General features: G+C 37.0%; 1 protein-coding gene across 1 annotated transcript; it reads left to right on the top strand.

The window, feature by feature from the left end:
* Positions 1–1,521: 1,521 nt before the first annotated feature.
* Positions 1,522–7,469, top strand: LOC111381479 (RING finger and transmembrane domain-containing protein 2-like). Its single transcript, XM_023005264.1, has 9 exons — positions 1,522–1,830; positions 2,002–2,663; positions 3,764–3,840; positions 3,976–4,144; positions 4,244–4,332; positions 4,436–4,600; positions 4,774–4,851; positions 5,360–5,463; positions 7,081–7,469. The coding sequence occupies exons 2-9, from the start codon at positions 2,033–2,035 to the stop codon at positions 7,184–7,186; spliced, it is 1,419 nt and encodes a 472-aa protein (XP_022861032.1). The 5' UTR covers positions 1,522–1,830; positions 2,002–2,032; the 3' UTR covers positions 7,187–7,469.
* Positions 7,470–25,603: the final 18,134 nt, after the last annotated feature.

Raw genomic sequence — 25,603 nt, 5'->3', positions numbered from 1 at the left:
ATGTGTGTGGGCCACCCGTTGAGGCGCCTCGACATTGAGCGATTGCACCACCACTACCTAAGTATTACTCATTTCAATTGGGAATTTAGTTTAGTTTAGTTTTTCACTTTTTTTCCATGCCACGTCACCCCCTGTAAAGTACATGTGAAAAACGTTCTTGTACGTATCGTGTGATCGTTACATATTAGGGGGGGTGTTTGTGTGCCCATTATTTGTGAATAATGTATTATGGAGTAGTGGTTGATATTAAAATTGTGGTTAAAAGGTAAGAATTTTTTTTGATTTACGTGTAATATTATTTTAATAAAAAATGTATGATTGAAAATGAGTACTATAAAAATAATAACTTGATAGAATACAACTTTAAAGAATAATATTTTATACATGATTTAGACCTCGTTTGAGCCACATTTTTGTAAAAATGAAAATGAAAAATATAGCAGTTATGGATTCTATGCAAGAAATAAAAAATCAAATACGGTGACTTGACGTAATGAATAACGATCATAATTTTCATTTTAATGAAAAAATAATAGGATCGGGCCTTAATTTGTAAAATTATTTTATTCCAGGACTTTGCTGGCTGTACAGGCCCTGTATGCTGGCTGTACATTCCTCGTGTTCATTGTGCCTGTACAGGTCAGACTGAATATAAGGGGGGTGGGTAATTTTTTTTTTTTAAATAATCTCCCACCCCGCACCCCTCACACAGCATGTGAGGGACATGCCCTGTGAATGCAGAGCCTAGGGCTGGGTAAATTTTTCGAACCGAACCGAACCCGACGGTTTTTGTCAAATTAAATATCCGAACAGGTATCTGTATTGAGCACCGACGGGTACGGTTCGATTCTCGGTTCTAGACTAATAATCGAAAAATCGAATAAAAACCGAATCTTTCTAATTTATTTTTTTATATTGAATAAATCAAATTATTTTAATTTTAATTTTTTCTAAACAAATCAACAAATTAACAATTTCTAAATCTAAATTTTTAGCCCAATAATTTGTTTCATTTCTAATTTTTTAATTTTTGACCCAATTACTCCTTTTATTGTCTCATTTCTTAACCCAACAAGATCCAACCCACTAAATAATCCTAAACACCTACACTAAAGTACATAACGCTATCTCGACTCTCACAGCCTCGCTGATATTCCAAAACCTATACAATTGTCGACCGACGCTGTGACCTCCGATCGAAACTGTGACCTCCTCTAGCTGAAATTTTGACCGTAACGATCATTTGAATAAGGTAGTCTACGAGTCTCTAACATTTCAAAACAATTGAATGTGTCATTATTTGTATTTATATAATGTTGTTATAAATATTAAAAAATTTAATTATAGTACAGAATCGAACGGAACGGAACCGAACTCGAACCCGAACGATTTCATAATTATATTTGGATCCGATAGTTCCATTTATTAAATATCCGAAAATTTTGATTTAATTCGATTCTAAAGAGAACCGAACCGAACCGAACCGAACCGTATTCACCCTAGCAGAGCCTGTGTATTAGGCTTTTTTTCTTTATTCCATTGCTTTCTCTCCTTTTCTCCTCGCGCTCTTCCAAATGCCAAGCTAGAGCCAACGGAGGAGGAAAAGAGAGAGGAACGCACAAAGCTGTCCTCCTCTGCTGCGGTGAAACGATAATACTGGTGTCATCACCTCATTCTAACACCCACTTTCTCTGATTATTGGATTATGCTTTTCCTCCTTTCCCATCACCCATTTTGTTCTACATCATTTTAGGGTTTTCTGTCTCAATGAATTATCCATCTTTCTTTCTTTTATTCGTAAGGATTATCCACGGAGTTTCGATCTCTAAGGTATAATTTCCTTCTTTCACGATTCCTTCGTCTTGGTGATATATTTTCATTATTTTATCATTCTTATTTTTCTTCCGTCTTTACCCGTCTATTTGTATAAATTCTGTTGATTAGGCGTTGTTTAATCCGATTGCATTGAATTTGATCCTTCGGTATGTGTTTCTTGATTAGGGTTAGGGTTAGGGTTAGGGCAACGACTCAAATGGAAGCGTCCGGCGGAAATTTGGACGCTCACAGGGGTGTTTCTTCTACGACTAGCTCTCCTCATTCTAGAAGACGGGGAATGAGTTTAACTGCCCATAGTATTCTACGATCCCCATTGTCCACGTTGTTGGAATACACTGGTATTATAAGGACCAGGTCCACTCAACCAGAATCCGACGCTTTATTAAACGCTGGGGCCTCTGTTGGTTATCGAGATCATGTGCACTTGCGTCTGGAAGACTCTGCAGTGACCCCAGCAGCTAATGTTGGTAGTGGTGAAGGGGAAGTTTCCATAAGAATAATTGGAGCTGGTGAACATGAGCATGATAGGGTGGGGAATGTGTTGCCTTCGCCTCTGACAGTTGGTCAGCCGAGTGAGCAAAATGAAGCCTTTGTGCGGCAGATTTTAAGGTCAGGTTCTGCAGCATCGGACTTGGAGAGTCAAGTGAATTTGAGGAATGAAAGTGAGGCAGGTGGTGATCCAGAGGCTGCTGAGGGAGCTGGGGGTAATAGAAGGGATTCTTCTTCTCACCAGAGATATGACATACAGCAGGCTGCTCGGTGGATCGAGCAGGTCCTTCCTTTCACATTGCTTCTGTTGGTAGTTTTCATTCGTCAGCACTTGCAAGGTTCTTTTTCTTTTCTTCTTTTAGTAATAGCGCCACTCATTTTCCCCCTTTAAATGGAGATATTTTTCTTGAATTCATTTATTTGTGCTTTTTCATGTTGTAAAAAATGGTGCTCTTTTGCTCACGTCATATTGAAGCTGTCAGATCCTTTCATTTTCGCTTTAAGTAGTCAATCTCCTAGATGTCTAATATATTCTGCTGTCATGTCCATGTACACCCCAGTTTATGTATTGTATAATGTCATGTGGATTCTTCAATGATATTTTATTACTATGATTATTTTATTGCTATGATTACTCTCCTGATCCTGACTAATATACCGCGTGGAAGTCAGAGAACATTAAAGCTATATACTATCATATTGAATGTAGTTTGTGTAGGGGCATCTACTGTATTGTTTAGGTTTTGTGACAGGCTACAATTTCACGCATATTTGTAATTTGGAGTGAATGATAATCATGTAGAGTTCGCTATATAGGAATTAAATGGCTGCTGAAAAATCTTAGTCACATGATTATGAAAATCCATTTCATCTTCTATATCCAAGATCAATAAGGGATGACACTTGTGCACGTATGGAGAGGCATGTCCTTAACATTATTTTAATCTCATCTACATCTCTAAAGGTTACAAGCAGCTGGCATGTCGTACAACAATGGAGATAGCTAGAGATTTTTATTTATCACAAATTTTCTTCTTTTATTTTTCCTTCTTGTTTCCTTTTGGCATTTATCCAAACAAAGTCAATGACTGCAGCATCCGATTTGTTGTCTTCAAGCACGAGGGAACTCAGATCAGATGTTTTCATTTTGTATTTTGAGGAGGATGCTCCCCTTGTTCTTCATGTCTTGTTGTTTTTACTCTCATTATAATGTATAACCTAGATTTTCTGTTCTGCATGGCTTCCAAACCACCAAAACGACCACTGAAAATGCTATTTTGCTTTCCTTAGATTTTTAGGTGGCACTTTGCTCTCTACTTTGTAAATTTTCTTGGGGATGTTGGTTTGCATTTTCAATGTTTGAGGTTGATGATGGACTTGATAAAGAATCTGTTATATTTTGTTATCTTTTAGATTTAATTTATAGCTATATTTGCAGGTTTCATTGTTACCATTTGGATTGCTGCTGTTATGTTCAAGTCAAACGACTTTTTACGGAAACAGACATCACTTAAGGTGCCATTGGATACCCCTATATATTTGCATTCTCTTTTAGGAGTGATTTGCTGAACCAGAAATCTGAAGCCCGCCTTTTGGTCTGTACTGTCATTAAATTTAGCGTTAGCAATTAAGTGTTTTTTATCTCTGCAGGGTGAGAGAAAAGTGTCTGTTCTCATTGGCATTGTTATCTTCTTCGCGCTTCATGTGGTTGGGGTTTACTGGTGGTACTGGAGCGATGGTCTTCTATATCTATTGGTGATGCTCCCTCCAAAGGCTATACCACCTTTCTGGCATGCTATATTCATTATCATGGTGAATGGTGTGTTCATGTGATTTGGTTATTGTAATTTTTCTTCGTTTGCATACAGTCATTTGCCTGCAGTTTCAACTAATTTCCTGAATCTGATTCTTTCCCCAGATACACTGGTCCGTCAGGCTGCAATGATCTTCAAGTGCTCTCTGTTGGTGTATTACAAGAACAGCAGAGGCCGAAACTATCGTAGGCAGGTATGTTTCTGTCCCACTAATAATTGTGCTAAAGATGTTGGTAAATTATGCCATTTAATGTTCTTTGAGATTGCCATCTGATGAAGAGATATGTAATTAACAGGGTCAGATGCTGACTTTGGTTGAGTACCTAATGCTACTTTACCGTGCTTTGCTGCCGGCTCCTGTATGGTATCGTTTCTTTCTTAATAAAGAATATGGAGGCCTTTTCTCATCACTGATGACTGGGTTATACTTGACTTTCAAACTCACATCTATTGTTGAGAAGGTAATAACTTTGTTAGAGCTGTCTTCTGTTCACGGTTCTGCTTTGCAATCTTTTATTTTTATATATAGTTACATATCAAATTGTTTTGTTCATATATTTGGAGTTTTTTATCGTAATATTTTATGCAAGTATCAGACCTTTAATTTTTGCATATCTCTGATTTGTATTTTCAGATTCGGTCTTTATTTACTGCCTTGAAAGCAGTATCCTGTAAAGATATCCATTATGGAGCTTATGCAACATCTGAACAGGTTCCCTAACTCTGCCCAGTGTTGTGATGTGCTAATTTTTTGTCTTTTGAGTTGTTTAAGATGGTTTAGAGCAAAATATCTTGTTTAATTTCTAGCCCAGATAATGATATATGCAATACCTGTTATCCCTTGGAGTGTTAAATATTTTCGCCACTACTTTCATTACCAAAAGCAGATATTTCCTAGCTTTCAAGATTGTTAATTGAAGGAGATGCCTCCTTGTTTGGTCAATATGGTTGATTTATGTGTGTTTCAGACATATGTTATTTTAACGTCTTGCACTACTTATTTTGCCAATGAGGTCTCAGAAGTCTCTGCGGTTTCATCGTATTGTTGCACCTGCAGCATTGTCTTATTGCTGTATATTGGTCAATTTTCTTGCAAGAGGCTCCATGTCACGTGCTCATTTTTGTGCCATGTTCATTTGTTGCTTTGATGATTTATGCCTCAATTAGTGTTTTCAATTGTAAAGGCAAATTATTCAATATATTTGTGTAATCTAATGCAGGTTAATGCAGCAGGGGATCTTTGTGCCATTTGTCAGGAAAAAATGATTGTTCCAATCTTATTACGCTGTAAACACATATTTTGTGAGGATTGTGTGTCTGAGTGGTTAGTTTTTTAACTCTTTGATTTCTGACTCTAAATTTGTTTAGAATTTCTATTTCCTGCCATGATAACACTATGAAGTCTAAGCAACAGAATGGGTGGTTAATTTGTTCGTGTACTGCCTTATTTCTAAAATTTGGCATTAACTATTGACAGCTCAACATCTTACCAAGGGAATATATATAATTCTTAAATGCTTATCAGGCGAGACTGAGAAGATAGGTGAGGATAGGATGTATTACTTACTGGTTGCTGTAGACTTGGAGGCCCTTCATGTTGTACTTGTTGAAAGATTAAATCGTTTGAGTAATATTTGGCTGAAGGTTTAGGATGAGGAATTGGAGAAGTGGATAAATCTGACACCCATATTGAATATTATCCGTAATTTGATTATTCAAGACTTGAAAGCTTTTAATTTTTTTTCTTTGAAGCTTAAATTTATGCAGGGGAAACAACTAGGAGAATTTATGAAAATCCTGAACCCAAAAAGTCATTAGAAGTATGATGTGCTTAGTCAACAGATATTAGGAATTGAAACATCAAGTGTTTTTTTTTTTGGCTCTCCTTATCAAGACCTAATTTTCTAGTCTCGCCCATGCTGCTGTGTGTGTGAAACCTATTACTGGTCCCATTAGATCATCAAATGGAGATTGTATGCCTTGCTATTTTCTATAAAAACTTTTTGGAGGCTTATGCCAGAAGTCCTCTCTCATGTGCAACTTTCATTGAATGCCTCAAAGCTTATGCCCTAAATGCCATTTGCGAGGCTTAAACTTGCTTTAAAAAAAAAAACAACTTTTTTACTTAAACGTAGGAGAAATGCAAGTTGTTGTCCAAACATATTGGTAGACAAAAAAGTTGTTTAAAAGTAACTTTACATTTTTAAGCTCACTTTAGAAAAAAACACTAATTTTTTTACTTAAATTAAAGAAAAGTGAGTTATTCAGGCATGTTTGTAGGCAAAATATTCACTTAAAAAGTAGCTTTATTTAAAAAGTAACCTTTTTTTTTATTATAGAAAGTAAGTTATCCAAACATATTTGTGGATGTTTACTTGAAAGTAACTTTACCTTTTAAGCTCGGCTTAAAATATTATTATAACTTATTTAATTTCAAACACTTCCATCATGCTTCTCTAGTATGATGTTTCGCCATTAAACAGAGAATATCCATCTTGATGCTACCACCCTTAATGTTGCATTCCTAATGCAAGGTTTAAGGGAAAATTTAGTTGGTTTAGCTGCATGGATTGCTTATTTTTCATTTTTAGGATTTTGGGTTGTATCCTCGGCTGAAATATCCAATATGAACATCCTTTTTGGTATTTTTTCAGTTTCTGATCTGAAAGAAAAAAAAAAAAAAGGTAAAGAAATTAATCCTGTCCTTTAGTCCTCCCACAAGTGTTAGAGCCTATTTGGCATGGCTCTTGAATATCCAAAAGTGGATTTTGAGAATAAGAAGCTGCTTTTGGGTCTGTATGAATAATTAAAAGAACTTTTAGAGGAAGCTTACCCAAAATGGCTTCTTCAGGATGGAGTTCTACGAAAAAGCAGAAGTTATTCCAAATAGGCCCTTACTATTCCTTTCCGCTTTGAGTAGCTGACTATCTTCTGCTTCCAGGTTTGAGAGAGAACGTACATGTCCTTTATGCCGGGCTTTGGTGAAACCTGTGGATCTCAGATCATTTGGTGATGGATCTACTAGTCTATTTTTTCAGTTATTCTAATCTGCCAATGGGTATAACCGTGGAATTTTCTGCTTTGATGCTTAAATCCTCATACAGAGCAGTTGTCTCCTGATCACCTCGTCTATATAGAAAATTTAACTGTAACTATTGAAAGTCTTCTTGGTGATGTTGTAAACTTAAGCTGCAGTCAGCTTGATCCGTTCGTGTGTTATAATGAGAGATGTATGTAATGGGTTCCTAAAGCAACTGGAGTTACATTTGTGGTCAATGATATGTGCATATATGCAACAGCCAGATTTATATATGAATGATTTTCGATCTAGAGTTGCTCTCTCTCTCTCTCTCTCTCTCTCTCTCTCTCTCTCTCTCATTGCCATATCTCCACTTAAAATTATTCTTTGTTTCATGTATGTTAAATTTTGTATAAACGTCTATACTCTGCAAAAACGCTGCAGTCATCTGAAGAATTTTTTTTTTTTTTTTCTTTCATCATCATCATCATCATCATCATCATTATTATTATGATGTTTGCTAAAGTTCAAATATCATTAAACAGCCTGAAATTTGGCAAGAAATGTGATGTTCAACGAATACCTTCGCCATGATTTGTAGTAGTAAGATCGCCAAGGTAATAAACTCTGAATTTAAATCTTACTGAATGTAAAAAAATAACAATAATAATAAAAAAAAATTAGTTGCACTGCAAAACTAGTTGAAATTGTTTGGAAGAGATGATGAATGTGTTGTGTATTATCTGTTCAGTGCACATGAAGTAGTTGAAATTTGTTGCCTACAATCCATATCATCAATGGTTTAAAAGAAAGCTTGACGACAGACCAATTCAAACAAACTTGATTTCAAATGCCAACAATTAATAAATTTAACAAGAATAGTTTTAAATACTCATAACCTGTTACATTTTCACAATCTTGTAACCGTCTTAACTAAAAGGTGGAAGTGAGGGAGCTAATGTTACAAAAACCTTTTAATGTAAAAATAAGAATCAAAGCCTCTTTGAATCATCCATTGTTTCTCGCTGCATTTCCTTTGTGACGCTAGGCTTCTGCATAAGGAGATCTCTGTAGCCGACCGTGGAGATAATGGTGAAGATGAAGATTCAGGATTGATTTCTTTAACCTCTTCAATGTCCTCGTCCAAGTGGACAACATCATGCATCGTGAGTTGTTGATATCACACAATCTCCCTCGAGAAGCGATTCTCACGAGTATATTGAGAATTTTATGAGTCAGGCAAGCTTTCGTGCGCCCCACCCGGGGCTAACTCTCTGCCTGCCTCTTGTCTCTCGGCCAAAGTGTTTCCAGTTGCAGCCGTAACTGAGTTGTGGTTATTCAGCGTCATTAAACTCAATTTATTGAATTACACACTTGTATTCACCACATGATTCCATTTTATTATTTTTAATAGTTTTTTTTTGCAAGAAGTTGCATTTTTGAATAGTGTGTTTTAGTCACGAGTTTTATTCTAATTTCAACTTGATTGTTAGCTGAATTTTATTCGTAGTGAACTTTTTTAATGTGTTTATTACTATTGTTTTGTAAAAGTGTGTATATAGTAATATTATGCGTTGTAACAACTGTAATGTGTAATGTGATACTGGAAGGGAGTAGCAACAAATAGGTTACAACATAATGTCACGATTGAAATTCAAAGTACAATGGTCCTAGTGTTGTGAACTAAATCTAATTTATGTATTTTTGTGAGAATATATCAAAAATATTTCTAACTGTAGTAATTGATGAGAAATTGTTGATTGTTTGAAAATGGTAAAACTAGTGTACGTACTTAAAGTTTATTCCTTAAAAGAATCAGAATCCACATCATCGTGATTCGAGACTTTTCACATCCTAGAGAGATTCATTATTGCCATTCTGACTTGATCGTAAAAAGAGGCACGAATGGTCTTCAAGTGCTATTGTATGTCCCAAAGGCTTGCTTTCAAAACTTAAATGCCTCTAGATTTACTACATCAGACATTTAGCGCCTATTTGGCAAAGATAAAATTAGATTCTTTAATAGATTTCAATGAAAGTTAATGAAATGTGTGATTGAATAATTATTAAATTTATAAAATATATGGTTAAAATTAACTGTTTATTTTGACTTAGATTTTAATCCTTATCAAAAACTTTAATTAACATTTTGGACATTGCAATTGCGATTGATGAGATCCCCCAGCGACACACAAGAGGTGGTGCCACTGCAGCACCACCTAGGCAAAAGACATGGCGCTGTGGCATAGCAATCTAGGCACATTGTATTTAGGGCACAACTTGGCCCGTTTTAAAGTCTGTAAAAACCTTATATTCAATACCAACGTGGGAGGCAACTATAAATAAAAGTTTTGACATTTTTTAGAGGATTTCACACATTGAGAGGCAAAATATACAACTAGTTATTGAAAAGTGCAATTCAAGGAAGAAAAGCATCAAGAAATTTAAGTTTAAAGCATTGATTGGAAGAGGAAGAAAATCTTGGCACAAGATTAATTTCTTTTTCTACATATTTGTGCAAAGAAATTTGGTGATGTATTCAATAACAACTTTGTATTTTTCTTCAATTATTATGAGTAACTATATTTAATATTACGGTGAACAATATAACCTACTTGAGACCCTTATGTCTTTTATTCAAGATTCTTGTTCCTTTATCTTTCATGTATTGATTTTGCTACGAGTTTAATGCATTGAATTACTTGATCACTGATTTGATGAATTTGTGAATCTTTTACGAATTGAGAGGTGAGTTAAGAAATTAGACCATATAGTAAAATCCAGTAAATTGGTATAATGTGTAAATATATCTATATTGATTATTGCGATCATGTATGAATTCTAAGAACCAATGTTTAGTTTAAGTAAAGTTTATTCGTATGGAGATATGTGATTAAATTAGTTAAATAGATTCAATGAGAACTCGAGGAGAGTAAATTGAATACAATAGAAGAATTCGATTGAACACTACATTAGATTTTGAATCTTGATTTAAGACTTAAAAGTGATCAATAGGTGAAATTGTTCTTCCCTAATATATGTTCATTAGTTAAATTCGAAATAAATCTTTGTGTGTATTCATATTAGTTTAAGTAATTAGGTTAAAAATCACAACACAAATCTTTTTTTGCTTTACAGAATAGTAATTAGAAAAATATTAGATTAAACGCTAAAATATAGTTCTCGTGGGAATGAAAATATGAACTTAAAGGTCCATTATATTACTTGTTCAATATCGTACATTTGTGATAAAAAAAAAAATGCAACAGTTGTTTAGGAGAGAAATCCAATTGCAGCTTTTATGATGTGACAGTACGGAAATATTACTTTTTAAAATACAATAGGGGTGCTCCTGCTTATTTGGGCAAAAAGAAGGGAAAATAAGAAAATACCATGTCATGTTTGTTGAGCAGAAAGAAGGGAAAATAAGAAATACCATGTCATGTTTGTTGAGTTGACTCCCTTTTCATGAGCCACTCGAAGAATTTTATATTGGGAAAATATTTAATTTGCCATGTGGTTCGACATATGCAATTAATTAAGTATACATGCTATCTTAAATTTAAGCCCAAAATTAAAGTAATCTAATAAGAAATTTAAGTTATCAGGTTTTGGGCATTTAAATAAAGTGTAGATCAGATTATGTGTGTAAAGATCAGATTCCTTTAGGATTATATTCCCCAATTTATATACAACTTTTCATTCTTTGTGTCATTCTGTCAATACAAGAATATAAGATAAAGCATATTGAAGATGAAGATTCAAAAACCAACAATAAAGAACAGACAATCCACAATCAAGAATCAAGATAAAAAATTCAAGAATCAAGACTATGGAGCAGGAAGCTAAAATTAAGATCAAGAACTCAGAATTCGAAAGAGTTAGTATTCAAGATTCAAGATCTGATATTAAGATCCAATATTAAAGAAACATTCTCAATGAATTAAGGTATGTTCCATACTTTATAATTCTGTTGGTAATTTGATATGGAGGATTTTGGTAATAAAGTAATTAGGTTTTCATATTATTAAGATTAAAAGTTTCATAAAATTTCAACAAGTGGCATTAGAGCCATTTCCATGTTGAAGCATTGAAAATAAAGAAAGAATTTTATAGTTGAAATTCATATACTGAATTTTGAAATCTTTCCACTGCCTAACTGAATTTTCCAAATCACGTTCGTGGACTCTATTTCAAACCATATAAGGACCTTCGAAAATAACACACTTTTTCACACTTCTCCTAAGCAACAAACCCTGGTGGTTGCTCTATATAAACTTCTTACTGGAGATCACCGTGTAAGAAAGCGTTTTCTATGTCTAGTTGATGTAAGGGCCAATTATGTGTGGCTGCCATAGAAATGAACAATCGAACAAACGTTAATTTAGCTACAGGACAGAAAGTGTCCAAGTAATCCACACTATAAGTTTGGGCATAGCCTTTAGCTACAAGACGAGCTTTAAGTCTAGCCACTGATCCATTAGGATTGACTTTGACTGCAAACACCCACTTACATCCAATAGCCTTTTTTTCCTGCAGGTAAATTTACTAAATCCCAAGTACCGTTAGCATTTAAAGTGTTAATCTCCTCTACAATAGCATCATACGAACCAGTTTGAGATAAGGCTTCATGAACAATTTTTGGAAGAGTCACAAAGCCTATAGAGACAGCAAAAGAGCAAGAAGAAGATGACAAGTGTTCATAAAAAACAAAGGATGAAATATGATATGTACATTTATGTTTACATTTACAGAGAGCGAAAAGTAGATCAAGATCATTGGACATTGGATCCGATGTCGAAGAAGGGTTAGGTACCAAATATACATTAGGAGGGTTTCATCGTTTGGAATACACTTGACAAATAGGTGGAGGTGGTATGGGAGCAACATGTGTAGGAGTAACATCAGTTAATTGGTAAGTGGTATGATAAACTAACAAATCATCATTCTCCCCTTTACTAAAAGAAGTACAAGTTGTGGGAAAGAAAGGAATATGTTTCATAAAGGTAACATTAGCTGACACGAGGTACTTGTTAAGATTCGGACAGCAGCATCGATAACTCTTTTGTAGATGAGAGTAACCTAGAAAAATACATTTTAAGAATTTGGGATCTAATTTAGTTATCTGGGCCGATATGTGTGCCAATCAGTGAATACCTAAGGCAGGTATGCATCTTCTTCTACACCCCTTCTTTAGGGTTGTGCTGAGGAACTTTATGTTGGCACCAACCTAAGTTTTGCCAAATGGGTGGAGCCAATTAGTTGGGTTGTATTTCCTGTGGAAGGAAGTGTCCTTGGGAGAGAACGTGCCCTTACATGTCTTCCAGACCCTCTTCCAACCTCGGGTGTTGAGAAAAGTTGAGTCAAAGAGGTGGTATTACTTGACTACTTGGAGGGCACATGTACCATTTGTAGTGGGTCTGCCTTCTTCCATCGAGTGATGGAATGAGTCATGGTTTAGGGTTCAGGGCAAATGGCATATGGTAAAGGGTGATAAGGTCCCATCCTGCACAGTGTTGGCCCTGTACTAAGAAGCATGTTAGTGGCTCGCATTGTACTATTTATGGCTATTTTTCCAAAGAATTTTGCTAAGTGTTGTAACCTTCCTTGCAGATTCTGGGTCATACTTCGAATTACATGAGACGAAGTTTCAAAGTTATTGAGGATATTTATAAATGTCCTTTGAGACTCCGCCATTTTGACCATCTTATCGAGAGGAGTAGATACTTTATTGATTTTGGACTCATAGCCTTTAAGGGTAAGAGGCACTCACATTTGTTCTAATTTTTGTAACATTTGCCTGCCTTTAACACTTTTTAGGATGTTTGTAGATAAATTTAAGAAGAGGGAGTACCCCACTCTCGATATGGCCAGCATTTTGAAGGCTATTGCCACCGTTGGGGCAAAGGCTATGAAGTTCCAGCGCTGTCGAGGAGGTTAAAGATAGGCTGAAGCGCCTCAGCAAATACAACTCTAGCAAAGGGGTTGAGGAGGAGGAGTCTCCTAAAATCGAGAAGGGAAAGGGGGTGAGGGAAAAGGAGAAAGTCTCCGATGAACCTCACAAGAAGAGAAAGTCGGTCTATGTTAGCAGCTCCTCAGGAAAATTTTGGACTATTATTTGTGTCCCATTCGAGCAAGGGAGCTCCCCCTCATTCGAAGCTGATGGAGCTTGAGATGAAGATGGTCAAAGTAGAGATGGTTCGAAGGGCTTCGGAGGAGGAAGCTCGTGAAAAGACTACAAAAGAGGCAGAGGCTGCGGAGGCCCTGAAAAAGCCTTGACTCGCAAGGACTCCAGAGAAGTCCATTAGTTTCTTGGCGAGTCGTGAGAAGGATATAGCCCCTACAATGTTGGATGCTTTACCTGCTGAGGTCTAGGGTGCTACTTCCAATTTTTACAAATTCTAGACAGACTGGTGGCAGATATATACGTCCACTTGTGATGCAGTGGACCTCACCAAAGTAATAGTGAGTCAAAGCGTCCATACCATGGGCATAGCGCTGGAGTGTCAGGAGGCCCTTGTCGACATCTAGATGAAGAATAAGGCCTCAGTTGCTAAGTTGGCCTCCATTGAGGAAAAACTGAAGAAAATAAGGGTCGAAGCAGAGGAGATGAGGGCCCAAAGATTTGAAGACTCGGTGAAGTTGGAATCTGCTATAGTCCAAATTGATACTCTGAGAAATGAGGTATATGAGTCTCTCAGTGTGAAGTGGCTTCTTTGACTATGAAGGTGGAAATGTCTAATAACCTCTAGAAGCTCACTAATGAGGCTTTGGAGAAAGCTAATTCAAAACCTTACTGGGGCCAGAGATGCCAACCAGTTTTTAGATGGTCAAATAAAGTGTATATAAATGACGCCAAGGCTAGGCCGAGGCGGAGGTGGCAATGGATGAGGCAGCAAAGGAGTATGTAACCAACATCCACCTCACCGAGGACTACCAGCGTTTTGGGGCTTATTGGAACAACTATGCCTACGCTGAAGTGCTGGGAAGGGCCGATGAGCTTTATCCTAACTACAACTTGGCAGAAATAAGGTCTGAGTTTGTGGATGAGGTGCCTCAAACTCCAGCCGAAGAAGCAGCAGATGAAGCAAACAGAGAAGAAAAAGTCGAGGAAGCTTCAGAGGCTCCTGCTACTGAAGCAACTACTACTGAGGCACCCTCTTCTTGGCTACTCCCAAATTAGGATGGTTTTCATGAGATAACAACTATGTAATAGCCTCAAACCCATTCTTGTAATATGAATTGTCCATTAATGAAATGAAACATTCTCCAAGTATTTTGTGTTCATTTTCTTCTATCTATGCTTGACATTACAAACTTAAAGCTGAGATACATAACTGAATTAACTAATAGATAAGAGGTAACAACTTTGTGTTCAAAGATTTCGTTTCTAATGATATAGGTGATATTTTGAATAGAGCACTCAAATTTTCAAGTTAATTACTTCACTTTGAGATAAGCAAAGCTTTGTTATACCAAGTTTCGTCAGTTATTACTTAACCTTTTCAATATTAAGTGGTTAGGGTTTATTCATACAGAGGATTCTCTTCTTTGACATTTAGTTTCGTCAAAGAGAGGCAAGTGAAGTACGCCCCGAAGTTTTGGCTAGGTGATCTTCTTTTAGGATCCAAACCTATCCTCCGAGGTGCCCAAGCTTCCCTACACAATGGATGATTCATCCATGTAGAGGCTTCTCTCTTCGAAATTCAGCTTAGTCAAATAGAGGCATGTAATGTACGCCTCGGAGTTTAGGTGAGACGATCTCCTTTTGGGATCTGGACCTCTCCTCCAAGGCATCTATGCTTTCCCACATAGTGGATGGTTCATCCATACAGAGGCTTCTCTCTTTGACATTCAGCTTTGTCGAAGAGAAGCATGTGATGTACACTTCGGAGTTAGGCGAGGTGATCTCCTTTTGCAATCTAGACCTCTTCTCCAAGGCGTCCACATTTGGACAAACATTCGTCATTTCTGAACTTGGATAACTTTGAAAGTCAAACTTTTATTCATACTTGGATTTCATACAAAGGCTGGGAAAAATCGTCCAACAGTACATTCATTGATAATAGATTCTAAAATGTTCAATGTTCCATGGACGGGGTTGTATTTTCTCACCCCAGGTCTTCAATCCAGTATGTATCAGGTTGGATCTCTTCCATAATTTTGTAGGGGCCTTCCCAGTTCGAACCTAGGGTGCCTACTCCTGGTTCTTTGGAGTATAAGAAGACTCTCCAAAGGACCAGGTCGTTAATTCGAAAAGACCTCTTCTTTACCTTTGAATTGTAGTACATGATCATTTTCCTTTGGTAAGCTGCTAGTCTTGATTCGGATTCATCCCTCTTTTTTTTGATAAAATTAAGGTCACACCTCCAAAGTTCATCATTTTCACTGAAGTGTAGGCGATGGGGTAATGGTAGACCGACTTCAACTGGGCTCATGGCCTCAGTACCATAAGCCATCGAGAATGAGATTTTTCCTATAGGGATTCTGATGGTGGTTCGGATTGCCCAAAGCACTTGTGGCAATTCATCAACCCATGCCCATTTGGATACGTCTAGCTCCCTATTTAGGACATGTAGCAACCCAAAAATTTTAAAATAAAATTTATTTATTTTATATTTTATATATTTACCTTCTTTAAATTTGAGGATTAAAATGAAAAATGTCTTAAATTTCTATTTTATTTGTTCCAAATAATTAGATATTGATAGAGCGGTATTTAATATATCAATATTAAACTCATTTTATAGGTCGTAATTAATTAAAAATATTTGACTCGAGGAAAAGTTATTTTGGATAAAAACACATTAAGTTAGACCCAAATGAAAAAAATAGGATAAGTAGAATTTTTTATAAATTATAAATCAATTCATTTTCTCTCTCCAAAAACGTGTGAGGTGAGTATTGAATTTTAATTTTAATTTTAGTTTAATATTAACATATTTTGAATTTGATGTGATAGCTAGCATCCTATTTGGATAACTATGAATTTGTTATTAAAATATAATCCAAATATTTAAACTAGATTTTACCCAATAGGGTACATATTTTCTATTATAACTCAACCACTTTTTATTATTATAAATACTATACAATGATTTTATATTTCATCACACCAAAATTTATACACGTGAGGGGGGGGTTACTTTTGGGAACTAGAAGACAAGAAGTCATTTTGCAACCATTATTCACTAGAGCTTTGAAAAGATTTTGGGCATGTAATAGTTCATTTTATTTAGCGAGGTAAGATACTTTATGTGCAAGTGTTTTTGTTTCCTTATATTTTTATATACAATTAAATATGCATAAATTGCCAGTGGGCATTCGGTGTTTTTTAAGAGATATGAAATCCTACTGGATTATAAAAGGACCTAAGATGGGTGTGTCGTTTCGTCAATGATATACTCCATAAGATCAGAGTGGTATGAAATGTAATTTTTATTGTTATATATTTATATATGAAAACTGCATGTATCTTATTGGGTGTTTTCGAATACTCTACAAATTTTTACATGTTAGTTTGGGTCGATTGGATTTGTGGTGGGGTGGTGATGCGAGCTGCCAAGAGGATCATAGGAACAGAGAATAATTTTTTCATAAAATTTTTCTACCTTCGTAATTGTTTGTTGATTTATTTTAAGACATGTTTATTGTTATTTTTCAGATACGATTGCTATGTTTATTTTAAATTTATGAATGACACAGTCATTATTTATTAAAGAATTTTATTTTGATATTTTGTTATGCCAAATTAAAGGAAAAAAATGAATTTTGGTAACGCTCCGGTGTTATGAAAATTGGGGGCGTTACAGGACGTGCTTGACCATTTTGTTTACAGCATTCGCTTGGCCATTGGCCTGGGGGTGATGATGTGTAGAGAAGTGCTTATTGATCCCCAAGCTTACCACAAAGGCCTCTGACTTACTTGTTGTCGAACTGTCTTCCATTTTCAGAGACGATCAAATGGGGAATTTCGAACTGGCATATGATATTTTCCACAAGAAATTGGAAGTATTTTCTTCTGTGATTTTGGTTAGGGGTTCGGCTTTGACCCACTTGGTGAAGTATTCTATTACCACAATTGTAAAATTCAGACTCCTGCTTCAACACCTTCTAGGCCAAAGTTAGACTTCCTGAGTGGTTGCCACAAATACCCTCATAGACTTCCCTAAGCACATACATGGCTTCTTCTCCTCCCACCGGAGAAGGGAGGATGAAAAGCCCCTCTTGTAGAGTACATTATCAAGGAATACGAAGTGAGCTAACCTTCGTCTCAATTTGTAGGCCTCCTTTTTGTTGTTGGGGAAAACCTGGTCTTTGAGATAAGCAAGGATAGATTGCATGCAAGTGGAAATTTCTTCCATCCACATTACTTCTGGAGCCTCTATGGATGGTTTCTAGAGGTGCTCAACTGGTACCACAGTTAGAAATTTCAAATCCTTACTGCTGGCAAGCTTTGATAGTGTATCAACGTGTGCGTTCTCTCAATGCGTAGGATCTGGATAATCTCAAACTTTTCAAAGGATGGGAGCAATTCCATCACCAGCTTCAAATAAGATGTCATGCTTTTGTCCTTGGCTAAGAAGTTGCCATTAACTTGGCTCACAACCAGCTAGGAGTCGCTGTGGATAATCAACTTTCTTACTTACATTTCCTTGGCTAATCTAAGGCCGACAAGGAGTGCCTCATACTTAGCTACATTGTTGGTAGCTCTGAATCCGAACCTCACCGCTGAGTTCAATTTGTGACCTTCAGGGCTCACGAAGACCATCCTAGCTCCTGAACCTGTCTCTCCAATCGACCAGCCCACGAACAAGTTCCACATGGGGGGGGCTCAATAGGCTCCATTACGTCCTCTACTTCGGGCACATTAGCGAATTCTGCCACAAAATCAGTTAAGCTTGACCCTTGATGCTGCTTTCACTTTAAAAAAGATGTCAAATTCACTAAATTCCACTGCCCATTTAAGCAACCTCCCAAAGGCGTTAGGCTTTTGAAGTACTTGCCTTAGGGAAAAGTTGGTTAGGACATGTATTGTGTGGGCTTAGAAATAGGGCCTCAATTTTCTAGAAGTCGTGATCAGGGCCAAGGTTAGCTTCCCATATCGGGATAATGTGTCTGATGCAAAAAGAGCCTTGCTGGTATAGTATATTGTTAGCTGGGTAAAACCTTTTTCTTAGATTAGGATTGCACTAATGGCCTCATAAGAGACGACCAAGTATAGTTGTAGGACTTATCCAGGCTTGGGCTTCAAGAGGAGGGGGGCCTACCCTTGATGCCTTTTCAGGCTCTAGAAGGCCTTCTCATACTCCTCTGTCCATTGAAACTTGTTTCCTCCTTACAAGATCTTGAAGAACAGGATGCACTTATCGGTGGCTTTCGAGATAAAACGGTTGAATGCAACCACACGACCAGTTATGTACTAGAAATTAAGGCACGAATTTTCTTCGGGTTGGCTTCTATTTCCCTTTGATTGACCATGTATCACAAGAACTTCCTAGACGCAACGTCGAACGTACATTTAAATGGGTTGAGCCCTATCCTATATCTCCGTAAAATCTAAAAAGTTCGTACAAGTGTGCCACATTGTCCTCCAACTTTAGGCTTTTAACAAGCATGTCGTCTACATAGACTTCCATTGTCTTGCCTATGAGATTCGCGAACATCTTGTTGACAAGTCTTTGATAAGTAGCCCCTGCATTCTTCAAGCCGAAGGGCATCATTTTATAACAATATAGGCCACTATCCATGATGAAGAAAGTGTCCTTATTGGCTAGGTACATGAGAATTTGGTTATAGCTTAAGTAGGCGTCCATGACGTCAACAACTCATGTTAGACGATGGAGTCTACCAATTGATCCTTGGGGCATGCCTTATTGAGATTGGTAAAGCCGATACATACTCTCCATTTCTCGTTGTGCTTCTTCACCAGCACCAAGTTAGAGAACCACTTTGGATAAATGGCCTTCCTAATAAAGCCACTTGTGATCAACTGCTGAACTTCTTCCTTTAAAGTCTCATATCTCTCAGGGTTTAAGGCTCTTCTCTTTTGTCTATGAGGGACAACCTTAGGATCGATTTTCAAGTGGTGGCAACTGACTTTGGGGTCGATGCCCATCATGTCCTTATGCCTCAATGCAAAGATATCAACATTCCTACTTAGGAAGTCCTTAAGTTTTTCTTTGAGATCTGTCGAGAGGCCCTTATGAACTTTCAATATTTTGGCGAGATCCCAAGGTCTATCGGGAAACTTTCTATCTCCTTTTCACACTTAGCAACGCGAGGATCGATTTCATCAAGCACAGCACTTCCCATTTGGAAGGAGCATCAATCATTTCAACGTCTTCATGCTCCGAGGCCACCTCATCTGGGGCAACCGCCATGTTCATGTCCATGTCTATGTCTATGTCAATTAAAATGACGTTGACGTCCTGGTGTTTAGCATTCCATAAACAGCTAAGGTAGCACTCTCGTGAACCTTTCTGGTCACCCTTCACGATCGCCACCTCATTTTCGATCGGGAATTTTATGCGCAAGTGGTAGATGGAAGTGATAGCTCCCAAATCTTTCAGTGCGAGTCTTCGCAGCACCTCATGATAAGCAAAACGACTATCGACAATCAAGAATTTCATGAAGTTCAATGAAGTTTGAGATGACTCTTCCATTCCCACTGCAAGTGTGATCTTTCCCCTCAGAGTGATGTTATCTCCGGTGAATCCATACAAGGGAGTGGTGGTAGGAGTTAACTCATGATCCAATATCATCTTATCAAAGGTGGATCCAGAAATGATGTTCACTAGACTGCCATTATCAATTAGCATTTGTTTGAGCCCATTTCGAGCTATCAGAACTCTTACAACAAGTGTATCAAAGTGGGGAAAACGAACCCTTTGTGCATCTTCTTAAGTGAAGACGATACTTGGTTCTCTCTAGAGCTTCTATTCACTATGTAGCTTGTCAATTGAGGGTGTTTCACCTCTCGGGCATAATTCTTTTATGCGTTTTGTGTTTCGTCGCACACATAAAGGCCTCCAAATATGGTATCCACCTCATTTGTTGGAGCCTCATCTTAAACCTGACGATCTCTACACTATTTGCGCCCTTCCCTGGGCTTTTCCACATTTTGCTTTCTCCACAAACGAGGAGATACATCCCTCTAACAGGAAGTAGCTTCCTCACGCCCAGATTGCTGATCATACTCAAGTGGGGGCCTATTTGCTGGAGGTGAATCATTCCTTCCCTCATCCCTGAGACTTGCTCATTGGGGGTGACGTGCAAAGTCCCAACCATCCGCATTATCATGGGAGTACGAGTGGTAATACAAACAATGTTGGTGGGGACTCGAATTCTGCCTAGGCTTAGTCTCGAGCCTTGCCCTCACCCTTTTTCCCTACGGGGAGGCCTGTTGTGAATCTTCAACATCTCATATGTTCGTAGCCAATGTTGCATCTTCGTAAGCCAGGGTCGGTACCACGTTAAAAGCGGTGGCTACAAGTGCTTGCCCTAAGTTTTTGTTACCAGTCGAATTCATATGGTAGTCCATCAAATGGAAGATCGGTCCTCTTACACACTGCCTTTGTGAGGCGAGAGGCCTCTACTGGCCCTGTTCCTATGTTCAATTAACTCATTAATTATCTGTTCCCTCATCATTTCAATCAATGCATCATTTCATCCATAGAGCGCAATAAAAAGCTTTTCAAAGATTCCCCAGGCACTTGTCTCATGTCCTGGAGGCATTGAATGGGGGCCTTTCCTTCCTTTCTTATGGCGAATCATTTCAAGAAAGTTGAAGGCCTTGCACTTTACTATCGGGGTAGCGCATCTCAAGCTCATGTGAGTTTTATAAGTGTTCAAGTGTTTTTCTGGGTCGCCTCTCCTGTCATATTTCGATATCTTCGGTATGACATAATGATTCGATACTTGAGCATTCCTCAAGTCTCTCAAAAATAGTAAATTTTCATCATTGTCGTTTAAGTCACTAGACCTCTGTTGTTCATCCGAATCATTGCTTTCATTGGCCTCATATTTGGATGGTGGATAAGAGGGGCCTACTTGATACTTTGCCTCATCTTCCTTCCTTTGATGCTTATTTCTTAGTCGAGTAGCGTGGGGGGCATTTTCTTCCTTTCCTCCGACTGCTGAATTGGAGGTGGGGATTGTGGCCTCACGCAAGGTTTACGAAGCTGCTGTTACTGCCTGGGCCTCGGCTCTACCGAGCTAATTCTGTCAAACACACTGTTGGAACCTCCTAGGTCTTTGTTCTAGCTCATACGCTGACGGGAAGTAATCTTCCATATTGTATGGGACTTCGATAAGTTGACCAGAGGCATAGTTGGTGGAAATTTCAACCTCTACTTCTCTTTCAATAGGGCTAACTCCTCTCCCATACCTAGGAGATATGGCTCGTTGGCTTTGAACCTCATCTTCCTACAGGTATTGTCCTCCCTAGCCCTGCATTTGCATCAACAGCTCTTGCATGGCTAAGTTCTCATTGGTGATGTTCCTCATAGTGGCTGCCATGGTAGCTACTTCCCTGGTGAGCTGGGCTGCCACTCATATTCCACTTCTTCTGTGATAATGGTGAGATCGACAATGACCAGTTGGAGCTGCCACTAGTGGGCCCATACCAGCGTTCTCTCTCACCCGTCTAGGGAGTACATCTTCATCAGACTCATTTTCCTGGATTCATACTTCAAAAAATTTTCAACTTGCGGGACTTTCTCTTGTTCTTTTTCAAGAACAAATCCTTTTTCAAGGGGGGTGCCCAAATATTTTTCTTACAACAAGCTTTCACCACACGGTTGCTCGTGGTTATGGTATAGTTTCCCACAAACGACGCCAATCTATTGACCTCGTTTGTCGTTAGGGCCATGTGGACAATAGATACCGGACCTACCCACACACACGTAAGCCAAGTCCTACACACTAAGACACAACAATTGTCTAGAATGGTCTAAGAAAGGGGGTGGGAACAACTTAAAGGTGTGGGACGACAACATTTGGAATCGGGCAATACATTTGAAGAACGATTGTACAATAATTACCAATCATAGATGATCGATATTATGTAAACTTAATTGTATTTGTAAAAGAATAAAATGGAGTGAATTGTTTCGTATTAACTTTATTATTTTGTATGCAGAGTTGCATTAGCCTTACAATGGTGACATGGGGGAAGTATTTATAGTAGTGCAATGTGAATTGTGCCCCTCAAATGGGAGTATACGTGGCCTTATCTCCATAATCCATACATCTAATTCTAGACATCATCTTTTGTAGAAGTTCGAGAAAATAAAATGAAATTAGGTTATTATGTTATGATGATCTAGCACCACAAGCCTAACTCATTCAAGAAACGAGTCATGGAAGCTCAATCCATTTAAGATTTTTAAAGCCCAAGCCATAGGTAAATTAAAAGTCCAACAATTTAAAAGATTAAGTTTAATTAAATTTGATTATAAAGATTTAATGAATAATTGGGTTGCCACAATGGTCATCTACATGAAATTTCATATAGGCAACCAAGATTCGAATCACCACGTAAATGTTTTTATAAACTTTTATGAATTATTTTTTTAGGCTTAAAAACTCTTCAAATTCTTAGTTAAAGAACAAATTTAATAAATTTAATGATAATACATCTTCCCCATTTAGTTTTCCATTAAAAAGAAACGTTACAAGAAGTGGAATGTCACTTTTTCACTACACCCCTCAAATTCGAATTTCCTCTTATTTTCTCTCAAAAAGAAATATACTTCATGTCAATTTAAGCTAAGAGAATAATAAGGGTGAGAAGAAGAAAGACTTCCTACACATTTTGTTCCTTGATATCCAAAAAAATTCAATATAGGTAAAGGTGCAAGTGTTTAATTCGTTTCAAATTATGATTTTCGATAACTGTTTTAATGAAATAGTACCTCCGGGTATGGTGCTTCGACACTACAATAATTTGAATGATTATTTTCCAGCTCTACGTGTTATGATAATACTATAGTAATTGGATTTTGCCGAAAATCCATCTACGTGAGATGGTATGAATTTATAGTTCGAAATTTTTAATTTGACAACGAAATGCACCAATGATATGTATTGAGTTTCAAACTCATGGGTTAATTCCCTTCCTACAGGTTGAAAGGATTTTCTTTTGGGCGTGGATGATGGTAAATGATGATGCGACATGCCATGGAGGAGCCGATGATTTAATATCTTGAAATGTTTACGTTTTCTTTAAATTAGATTCCTATGGATGTCGTGTGTAGATCTATTCTACGAAAATTCTTTATGAATAAATTATATTTGAAAGTAGATATGTGCTATAGGAATAAATTTACAAATTATCGTTTACAAAAAAAAAAATAGCGATTTAAAGTTTTGCTATCTCTTAAAAAGAATTCAGATTCTACCTCGTCTTTAAAAATTCATAACTCCTTCGTTACTTGGTATTTTTATACAAAATTAGTGGTAATGGATAGCTTCATAAGTTAGCTAATGAATAAATTTTGAATAATGTCAATCCGATATCGGTAGAATTTTATATGTTGCATAAAGTAAATTGCACTAGTAGAGTTGTCGTTTTTCCAGCTTCTACTTTGACTTCAAAAATTCATAAATCAATCGTTACTTGAAATTTCTGGATGAAACCATTTAGATTTGATAGTCTCATGAATTAGCTACTGAATAAATTTGAAATCATGTGATTTGGATATTTGTGGAATTTTATGTCATTTTAAGTGAACTGCACCAGTTTACATTTCAACTGGGTTGCTACTAAATTTTGAAAAATATTTTAATACCTCATATGATGTCGATGGAAGCTAATTTTTAACTATGTCATATTATAAGAAATTTCCTAGTTTACATTAAAATTTGATGAAGTTTCAAGGTCGATAGCTATGCAAACAAATTTATTTTGACAATTACCGTTTGAAACAAAAATTAAAAAAACATTACTTTTTAAGTTTTGTCAAAAATTTCACGTCAATAGTCGTTACATGTATGGAACCCATTCTAAAAATATTTTTGAAATTGTTTTCTTTTAGTATTGAATTATTGTTAAAAAAAAATTCTTCAATTATATTCTAGAATTTAATCAGTATACCTTCCACTAAAAATATATTTAAAAAAATTTTACAACTAAAGTACAGTTAATCTCCTGACGTTTCGATACATACAGGTTGGGACGTTACATCTTTGACTTGTTAGCCCACTTTACATTTATTAAATGGCAGAACCGCCACTTTGTTTGACAAGATACTTGTAAAGGAATAGATCTCTTGAAGGAAGTGATAGTGAAGTCGCCTTGGAAGCCATAGCTTCGGTTCATGGGCCTCAACGGTCTCAACAAAACCACCTTGGCAAGTGCTCTTTGGACACGAAGACGTTGAGCCTTGGTCAAGGCGTTGACTTTGATTCCGTTGTGCAGCCTAGGGCCTCGACCACTAGGCCACATGCCTTGGCTTATGTAATGAGTCGGCCATGTGGAGCCACTAGTGACGAGATGTAATAAAGATCAAGACATTGTGACAAAAAGAAGGAACTAAAACTTTCAAAAAAGAAAATTGCGGATAGTGCATCTTTCCCAATTCAGCATAAAACACAAGGTAATTCAGGATTAACTAATCAGGAGATTACCCTATGTTGGGCTTATCTTTATAAATTAATTTTAAATATTCCAATCACTTTTTATTTACATTTTGAATGATCAACATGTACTCTCCATTAATTCAATACTCATTTCGATCTATTTATAATTTCAAACACTTTCCAAATCTCTCTATGGAAAAATGAAAATTGTAATTCTAGGAATAAGCTATTAATATTTTTAAGTTGATGATGATGATGATTTGCTGATCTAACCTAGATCACCCATAACATGGATGGACTAATATTAGATCAAAAACGCTTCGGCCTTACTTAGGAATGTCAAACGGGCCGAGCAGCTTGTCGGCTCGACTTGTTAAAGCTTAGCTCAGGGCACAGTTCACGAGCTCATGGGCTCGGCTCAGCTCGACCCCGGCCCGGCCCATGAGCTCATGGCTTGTGAACTCACGAGCTCGTGGGGCTAGCTCAGCTCGTTATTAACGAGCCACGAGCTCGTAGGTTTAAGGGCTAGGCCCATTTCCACCTCTAGGTTTACTAAATTGACATATTTTACTAATTATACAATAAGGAACGCAAATAGCCATTGCCATCTCTAGGTTTCCTAAATTGACAAATTTTGCTGATTATACAATAATGAATGCAAATCATAAATAATTGTTAATCAAATTGTGAACTGAACAAATTCCATAAATTAGTCTTTCATACAATAAAGCAGAAGAGAGGAACCAAGTCGTTCAAGAAAAATGTAAATAGTAATAAGCTGAAATGTGTTCTGTTCATTTCCTAGACAAAACAATAGGAGAATCAAAGCAGAAAATTAACTGAAGAAAAATGTAAATAGTAA

This window comes from Olea europaea, unplaced genomic scaffold (genome assembly GCF_002742605.1).
Source record: "Olea europaea var. sylvestris unplaced genomic scaffold, O_europaea_v1 scaffold231, whole genome shotgun sequence".
NCBI lineage: Eukaryota > Viridiplantae > Streptophyta > Magnoliopsida > Lamiales > Oleaceae > Olea > Olea europaea.
Note: the sequence above shows the minus strand (reverse complement) of the source record. Positions and strands in the feature narration are given on the sequence as shown.

Bases quoted from the DNA above. Each gene is read 5' to 3' on its own strand.
- LOC111381479 (XM_023005264.1), top strand. From the start codon at position 2,033: ATGGAAGCGTCCGGCGGAAATTTGGACGCTCACAGGGGTGTTTCTTCT. The intron at 3,841-3,975 runs GTGCCATTGGAT...TTATCTCTGCAG, and splicing joins GGAAACAGACATCACTTAAG to GGTGAGAGAAAAGTGTCTGT. The intron at 4,852-5,359 runs GTTCCCTAACTC...AATCTAATGCAG, and splicing joins CTTATGCAACATCTGAACAG to GTTAATGCAGCAGGGGATCT.